Source organism: Crocodylus porosus, unplaced genomic scaffold, assembly GCF_001723895.1.
Source record: "Crocodylus porosus isolate Cpor-Errol unplaced genomic scaffold, CroPor_comp1, whole genome shotgun sequence".
Classification (NCBI taxonomy): domain Eukaryota; kingdom Metazoa; phylum Chordata; order Crocodylia; family Crocodylidae; genus Crocodylus; species Crocodylus porosus.
In genome coordinates this window covers 70,654,828-70,664,105 of record NW_017728948.1, presented here as the reverse complement: position 1 = coordinate 70,664,105, position 9,278 = coordinate 70,654,828, and the positions used below count along the sequence as shown (strand labels likewise).

At 39.2% G+C, this 9,278-nt stretch overlaps 1 protein-coding gene across 4 annotated transcripts in view; it reads left to right on the top strand.

Moving 5' to 3' along the window:
• Positions 1–9,278, top strand: part of SMARCAD1 (SWI/SNF-related, matrix-associated actin-dependent regulator of chromatin, subfamily a, containing DEAD/H box 1) — an 80,018-nt gene that overhangs the window by 49,746 nt on the left and 20,994 nt on the right. For all 4 annotated transcript variants that reach the window (XM_019553190.1, XM_019553191.1, XM_019553189.1 and 1 more), the window contains 2 exons: positions 6,381–6,583; positions 8,477–8,567. In XM_019553190.1, the coding sequence (XP_019408735.1) occupies positions 6,381–6,583; positions 8,477–8,567 (294 nt within the window). The remainder of the gene's footprint in view (positions 1–6,380; positions 6,584–8,476; positions 8,568–9,278) is intronic.

Sequence of the window (9,278 nt, the reverse complement as noted above, 5' to 3'; positions counted from 1 at the left end):
CAGTGCGTTATTTCAGCCTGGCTCCATAGCTTCTGTATAGATCGGGAGCTTCAGCTGATTTGAAAAAAGTGTCAAAAAGCTCCGCTGAAGTGCCTGATCTATACAAACGTTGGGCAAGCCAGGTCCAATTAACTCAGTGCCTCTTCTGGGCATGCGCTGTGCTCTAATTTTTTTTCACATCTGTAAGCAGCCACGAAGACTAGCAAAAGGAGAGGTTGAAAGATATGAGACAGCAAAGGACTAAGTTTGGGGAGAGTGGACAGAAATTGGAGCCTACTAAGCATGTTGAGCTACAGAGTCAAGAATGGGACTCCAAGATCTAAGTCTTTCCTGTTAGCAAATATCAGTGAACCTCATGGGGGACAATTGATCAGTCCTGTATCAGTGGTGCTCTACATACGCAAGACAGACTTTAATTCTCCTATCAGCACTTCCATAAGCTCAAATGACAGGCTGTGTAGGAGTCTCATGGTTCGAGTCCTGCCAAGTGAACTATATGGAAGCTTCTATATGTATCTGTTGTCTAGGGAATAAATAACACATTAACCTGGCCCCTGATAGGGTCAAATTTTTCAAAAATGTAAATGTGTCACTTATCCAAATTTCTGCAAGTTGGATCCTAAATCTCAAGTGACCCTGTAAGACTGCCCAAAGCTAATCACATTGCTTTTTATATGATACACTAATAGCCTGCTTTTCATGTAGATTGTTTAGAACAGACACTAAAATGCTTCTTGTTGTAACTTGGAGATGAAAGCTAACAAGCTGACATGAAACAGAATGGGTGGTTTTTATAACAGATGGCTTCATTTTCAGTGCGTTTATTTATAGATTACAGGATTTATATTCATGCCAACCAGAGCTTTAGGCATTAGAACAACTGCTGGAATTTTATAATCTCTTATTAAAAATCATGTTTTCCATAACTCTTTTTTTAAGAAGTGTTTTTTCAGAAAAATATTTGCAGGCACCTACATGTAAGTCCTAGTTTTGTTTTAAGTTAAGAACTTTCAGTAAACTGTGTTCGCCTCTCCTGTTTAAAAAAAAATATCAAGCTAATAATAAATATCTTTTTTTAGTGGACTTTTACTTTAATCAAGAACTTACCAGTTCATTTAATTCCAGTTAAAGAAGAAACTTGTTTGTTTTTTATTTTATTTACATTGTTTATGGGTTAGCTCTGCAATTATAGAGAAATGGAACCATTGGCACTATTTAAATTTTAATCTTAGCAGTTTAGCATTTTACAAAAATTAAGTCTCTTGTAAGAAGAGAATGCTTGAGGAGGATACTCCTCATTTTATTAAGAGTGTTGGGACAACTTTTAGTGGGTCACCACATTAAAGGAACATTCAGTTTTGAATGCATCCATTGTGCATTATCAAGTCCAACCTTGGGCAGTTGCAGGTCATCATGAAATTGATGTTGGGAATGAACACGCATATCAATACACCACCTCACTGCTTATCAGTGTTTTATCCATCCCTACCTATTCTATGGGTATGGTAATTTTAACTTCTTCCTTTGGGGTAAAATGCTGTGGCTTAATTTCCACTTATCACACAATAGGAGTAGATGGATACAACTGTTACTGTAGATTTAACAGAATTGTAACAGTTCCTGTTCTCCCTCTTAATAGGATGATTGTTTTTCTGTGTCCATCCTGTCCAGAAAAGTTCAAAAGGATGTCTGTTATCCCCGTTTCCTTCACACCACATCTCAAAGTATGCCTAGCAGCTTAAAGAAATCTTAAGACCTTTGGTACAAAAGACCAGAACTCTTTTTAAAACTACCATTTTAAAGAGGGAGGAGAGACGAGGGGGACTGCCATTTCTTCAGATCCTTGAGGTGAAACACGAGTCTGAAAAATATTTCCAAAACTCTTTGTGTAGTAATATATGATTGACTCAGGAATACCTAGATCTGCATGTTCATATTTTGAAAATGCATACTGTAAAAGAACTCTTTTCATTATTTTTCCATCTTTAAGCACAAAATAGGTTTCAGTTTAAAGTGACCCCAGCTCTAAAATGATTTCCCACTTGATCTTGCCCTAGCGTGGATCCCATTTGAATTCTGAGCAGCTTCTTGTGGGCTCGAAGTTCACCTTGTACCCATTTAACTATAGAATTGCTTCTAGTTATTAATGAGGTAGTTAAAATGAATGAATACATAGTGTGCAGATAGGCTAGAACATGGGCAGGGGATGGGCAACCTTTTTGGGCAACCAGGCATACCACAAATTAGCCCCACTCCCTCCCTGAGTGCCATTCAGATGCTTTTCCCTTACCCAGTCTGCTGCTCTGCTTTCTACTTCCTGCCCTGTGCTCCTTGGCTAAGTTGCTCCTCTCTTTTCTCCTCCCCACCCACTATCTGCCACTGCTCTACTTGTCCCCTCCCAAATCTGCCACACCACACACAGGCTGGCTGTGCCTCTTGTAGCACACATTACAGGTTGGTCACTGCTGAGCTAGAACACGATGGATCAACCTAGTTGTCAGAAGCAGCCTTGAGAGTTATGGTTGCCCTCTTTCATCAGGACTAGATGAAAGCATGTTTCTGTGAACATGGATTTATGTTTTAGAAAGTTACTGAACATCTGAGCTTGAATACTTGGAGATCCCCTTCTGAAAGTTGCCAGAAATATGTATAGTTATTAGATATTGGTGATAATAAAATGAAACAATGTTGTATAGTCTTGATTTTCTGTGGAAATAGATGAAAAGCTGTTCTATTTGCAGGAATTGCAGAAGTTGAAAACAATGGAAGAGAGAATTTACAACACATAAGAAATGTGCTCTTCAGTGACAATCCATAGTGAAGTATTAGACAGTTTGGAGATGAGCTACGTAAAGGGTACAGTTAACAGACTTTAGATGATACGATAAAAGCAGTCAGATTCAACAAACATGAGCATGGCTGAAGTTACCTAGAGCTGTGGCTGAGGGGCACATTTTTGTGGATGCTTTAGAAAGATGAATTTTAGCAACTCTTTTAAAAACCTGGGCAAATCCTTGGAGAGTTGTTTTATACCTTAGCCTTTAGTTACTCACTCTAGATCCCATGTTTACTGTATCAGAAGTCAATATTGATATAATTTTGTTGTAGTAAGAACTAACAGTTTATTTTGATAAACATTTGTCAGACTTAGTAAGATGCAGGCCCTTGGATTCCAATTAAGATGCAAGCAAATATCCTTAAACCAGCAATGAAAATGAAACTGAAAGGGATAAATTAATAATGAATAATATGTTTAGATCTACTAGCTGTGTGTATAGTTAAATGGCCTTTTTTATTTGAAGAGTGTTTGAAGTACTGAATGGATTTAATTTCTTAAGCTTATTTTAAGTAAGGCACTTCCTGCATATTTTCCCAAATTCTATTTTTAACTCCTTTATATAAGTCTAGGATTATACTACATAGTGTCTGGAAGTGTCCCTTGCTATTGCAGGTAGCAGTGCAATATGAAATGTTTCATAAATGGCTCAAGCTCTGTGTTAGAATTAGCTAGGTTTTTTTCTTGTTCCTTCCTCTATTCCTATTGGAAACGTTCTTCTAATGTCTGTCCTAAATGCATTCATGGCTAGGTTATACCCATTAATTCTTATGCCAGCATTATCACTTAGTTCTTTTCAATGCCCAGTGTTCTTCATAAGCTGTTTACTTATTCTTAATGTCTTTGTTTGAAGGTGGCTAATCATCCGGTTCCCAAAAGACACTGTCCCTTTAGAAATAAGTATCAAAATTATTATTTGAAATAAAATCTGCTAATAGTGGAATAGTTTTTGAACCCACCTTGATTCTTTGTGTGGATTAACTAGTTCCAGATATTCTGTCCCAGCATGATGGAGTTACAGTACTTCATTTAGTGTCTTTGAGTAGTACTGTTAACATTCATGTTTATTAATAATGAGGATAGACGTATCCATAACTTTTTTTTTAAAGCAGCATATGGTGCCACTGCTAGAGCCCAAAACATTTCCATAATCCGTGACACTGTCTTAGAAGAGCAGTTCAACTAACACACCTGTGCTTGTGGCTTCAACTCCATCATTGTGTATGAGGGCTCACTAAAGAGGTTTGATGTATGTGGAAGCCAGTGTCAAGGCTAGTGGCATGCTGAGTTATCATGTTTCTAGTTCTCTTCTGCACGTACTCAGTGCTTTGGAAGACTTCAGTCTACATAGCCTAAAACCCCAATTTAAGTTTAACAGCAATTAATTCTTAGTTCAATTGCTTTCCAGTCCTGAGTCAATTCTCTGTTGAAACAGGGTGTTAGAGTTGTGTTCTGATGCTGGAAGTTGAAAGAGCTGACAGGTGTTGCCCTGGATTCTGCCCCCCACACTCCTGTTTCTCCTTAAGGCTTCAGCAGGGTGGGTAGAGGATAACATGGATTATTGGGCCACTCCTCTCTTGTAATCAGTGTTCATCTCTTTGAACTGGAGATGAATGCTGGCAGCAGGAATCTGTAGGTTAGTAGGTAGGGAGTCTTGTTTGGAGCTACACCAACTACAGGTTAAGGAGCTGTACCTGGCAGAGGGTCAGGTGAAAATCCCTCACCTATGAAAGTTTTTGCTGCCGTCTCCAGCACTTCTTTTGCATTATGCCGCCTGCACGGAGACTGAGGCCTCTCTGTCCAGTTGTCTTTTCTATCAAGCCAGGGCAGGGGGAGAGAATGCTAAAGTCTTCCAGCTCTCCTATATGCGTATTTTGCAACATTCTTTTCATTAATTGATATGTGAATGTGTTTAGAAAGTTTTTTGTTTTTTTTATTTGGATTGGTCTATTGTGTGCATAGAAACTGCAGGGGCCTCAAATATATACATCACATGTAAAAACTGACAGAAGAAAATTCTCCAAAAGTAACTTGTATAACATGGATTTGCAAATCTTATCGCCAACAGTGTCATCTGTTGCTCAGCCATGTATTTCTCCATGTTGTTAAACATGATGCAACTTACAGGAGATCTGAAAGATCAATTGGGTATAGAACAGCAAGGTTGAAATTATTCAACCTGGCATCCAAACTATTTTTATTTTTTTTTAAGTAAAGTAACCACGATAGGTACTTCAGGGCAGGTTGCTTTTGTTTCTTTCACCCCAGGCTACTCTTCCACTGTGAGCAGAGATGACTTATATAGCTCTACACCCTGTAGAAAGCAGGTCTGTTTCATGAAGAGGAAGAAAGGGAAAGGGAGTGACTGTGTGTTTCACTCTGGCTTATGGTCTTATGGGGACCCTAACCAGGTAGCATGAGAAACACATGAGTTGCTGCAAGGTAAACCAGGTGTGAACTTGGGTTGTTTTATCTATTCTGCATTAACTGCCTCTGTGCTCATTCTTGCCCCATCAGTGAGCACAAGGGTAACTTTTATGCTCCTTTCATAGAGGTATAGACTACCTTGTATTTACCACAGGGTAAGAGCAGACACAGGCAATTAGCATATCGGCTGTTCTGTTGTGGAAATTCACTGTTGTTGCTTAACTTTCACAAATGGTGAGTTTTGGATGGAAAACCTTGGCAACAAAAAGTAAAAAGGGCATTGTGAGTAAGGCTAAGGATGAGTGTTCAATTTCAGGGAAATTTGCAGCATTGGAAAATGTGGTGAGGGGGATCTTGCAGGCATTCCAGTTCTACTACTGGAGAGCACCAAAGTCACCTCAAAGATGAGCTCTCCAGCCAAGGAGGGACAGGGAGATACTTCTTGGCCCCTCAGCCCCCATGCAAACTAGTTCTCTCTCTCTCTCTCCAGCTGATACCATGTAGGCGTCAGCTAGAGGTAGATGTGCTGCCTTGGCCCACATGGTGCTTTGGATGACCCAGAAATGTGCACTGGACAGCGCAATTCTCTGAGAGCGGTATCCTTCTGGGACAACTTCAGCTGCAGGAAAATTTTGACCAACCCCCAGCCTCTCACCCTGTACACAACTGTGCATCACCCAGAACTGTGCATGGGGTAAGAGGCAGCATAGGTGGACCCACAGGGCTTCCTGACAGCTTCTGAGTGGCCTATTGGAAGTTACTCTCCTCTTCAGTGTAGCATTGTGGGGTATTGAGGGTTCTCAGGAGCATACAGCTGTTCATCCTTTCCCAAGAGCAAGGCAATCTTCCTTGGTGAAGTGCTTCCTCCCTGCCCCATGGAAGAGTTCATTGTCTTAATGGAAAACCAGGTTGGACAGCTGTGCACTCTTTTTTTATGATGAGAGAAATGCAATTCTTTTGGCACAAACATAATAATTGTCTATAATCTTATCAAAGTTTTGTTTTAGGAAAACCTTATGAAACTTTCAAATGAATTGCTAGCCAATATTTGAAGTTTTTCTTGAAGCTCTCAGTTTTGCCATTTTGGTTCATTTGGATATTTTTTTCCTTTCCTTAGGTTTCAAAAATGAGCAAGACAAATGGGTTGTCGGAAGATATAATATGGAATTGCAAAACACTGCTCAGAGAGAGAGATGTGGTTCTAAAACTTATGAACAAATGTGAAGATATTTCAAATAAATTGACAAACCAAGTGACCAGAATCACTGAGGATGGTGGATCTGGATGGAATATAGAACAACCTTCTATTCTGAATCAAAGGTATTACTACGTTTTAAAATGGATAGTTTGTCTGATACATAAAGGGCTGAGATGAGCTTGAGAGCCAGTATAATTCTGGACTGCCTAAAGTTAACAAGTCAAGTTGATCATTTAATTTAAAAACTGAAGCGGCTCATGAAAGGAGGACTAGCTCTAATCTTCTCAACTTTGCAAAGGCATTCTTTGATTTAAAAAAAGGAAGCTAGTTAGTCAGCTATACTGATGACCTCAGGGATTTTAATGTAGGGGAGACCCTGAATGCAAAACTTATTTGGAACTTTTTTTTATAAGTCAGGGTAGAGAAAACTTGTGGAGAAGGGCTCCAGATTTAATTGAGATAAAGCACCTCAAATACAATATTGTAAATGGGTAGAGAGAAATGTAAGGAAAGGGCTGCTTAGAAAGGCACATTTTAAGAGTGGAGTGAGAATTGCAAAAAGTTAGACTTTGAAATGGATATTAATGGGAATAGCAAAAAGTTTTTGGGTCATATAAACATAAGAGGAAAAAGGGTGGAGGTCAAGAATTGGTGGATCTGTAGCCTGCATACAGAAAAGTAAGGCATTGGCTTGTACTTGTTAAGATATCTCCTAAGACTGACCACCAGGTGAGAGATTTGCTTGCAACTTTTTTCCTACTTTCCCTGGAGTTGTGATAGCAATGCAGATTTGTTAAAGAGAACTAATTTTTTTCCATTTCTTTTTAAGAGCAACTAGTGTACATGAATATTTTCTCAAAAACCGCACCCTCCCTCCCAAATAAGGTACGCACCTTGTTTTGGGAAGGCAGAATGAAGAAACAGAGATTTTTCCAGAATCGTGGCTCAGTCCTAACCACAGAAGCAGAGGATGCTCTGCAGAGTCAGCCAGTGCTAGAGCAGTGATTGTAAAAGGGTTAACACTGCAGCTCTAACCCCAGACAGTGAATTTTGCTTCTCCTCCCTCACTGCCAGCCCCAAGCCCAAGGAAGGAAAAAGCAGAGCAGCCTTTACAGGTCTCCATGCTACTTCCATTCCAGCACAGAAAATCAGCTGCCCTTTTAAAGACATGCATCCCAATTATGGAGGGCAGATTTTTTGGGGGAAAGGTGCATGTCCTATGCCAGTAAATACAGTAAATCAGTAATACAAAACTTATGAAATTATAAAGGGGTAAAGCAGAAAACCACTAGTGTTTAATTCAAAATAAAGGTTTCCCTCACTTTATGCTGTACATGTTTCTGGAAAACGACGCATAATTCGAATTCACGTTGGGTACCCACTTTACAATGTAACAAATAGGGGGTACGTTCCAAGATCTCAACTGTACTGACTCCCAGACCCATTTCTGCCACTTTTTTACAAGACGGTGTTGGTACTCACCAACAGCAGACAGTACACACAAGCACAGGGCACTGTCATAATGAGGATGGCAACTACAGAAACATGTCGCAAACAAGTGAGGAGCACAGATCCATACAGAAGACTGTATTTTGGTGTGTGACACTTCCACAGTGTACCACACAAAGCAGCTGACTGCAGGCTTCCACCACACCGATTGCATAAGAGTGAATTTACCTTGCATATAATGAATTTTTGGTATAAAAAGGGTCATCACGTAAGTGTGAATTTGCACATACAGAACCCGCATAAAACGAGGGAAACATAGTTACTTAAATTAACCAGAAAACTGTCTACACAGAATGGTACATTGGTATTTAGTGAATAAAGGGTTGAGGAGTTATGAAGATGGTCACAGACTGACAAATGGGCCTTTAGTGGAAGAAAAAGAAAGAAACATTACTAGCTTATTTAGCATAACTATCACACTTAATAACTTTTGTATTGATAGTATTCATTGTTCATAAAGAAAGGACCAAAAGATGTAAAGTTTATAAACTGTCCTGTCTCATTAGTTTGGAACTCAAGCCATATCAGAAGATTGGTTTGAATTGGTTAGCACTGCTTCACCAACACGGATTGAATGGCATTCTAGCTGATGAAATGGTAAGTCAAAAATGGAAAATTTCAAAACGTATTAGCTCATTGTCACCCCATCCATTCCATAAGTGATTGGTATATGTCCTATCTCAATAAAAAGAAAAGAATGATTTATTGCTGATTCAATAAAACTTTGTCAGCAGAAAATTAGTTAATGCTGTGAAACTTTTTTTTTTCAGATTGTTCTTTTCATTTTCAATTTTTTTTTAATTTTCATGCCAGTTATTGTAGGGTTCAGGTGGTGACATTACCATGATGGTCCAAGAAATATGGGGGAGGCAAGAATTTTTGGCTGCGATACCTTTTATTGAGCTAACTGCATGGTTGGCACAGGCAAGTTTTCAGGTATCCTAGTACCCTTCCTCAAGCCTCTGAGAGAAAAAAAGACATAGTGGAGCTAAATACCAGATGGAACCAAAGCTGGTGTAAAATCCTATCTGTAGATAAAAACAGGATGCAAGAGAGATTGTTAGGTAGCCAACAGTCGGGAGAGATGCAGTAAAAAAATGATAAAGAACAAGATTGTTCAGGAGGGTCATTATCACCTGTGAAGTTCAGAGGTTAGCCAGTGTCAGGTAGCTTTTAATGGATCATGAAGTCATCGTCTTAAGTCCCTGGTATTTAGTGTCCCATGGCTAATTAATTTCTGTTCACATTCTCATTTAGTAAAAATGTTGGATATATTTCCTTTGAGCACAGGATCTGTGAAGTCAGACT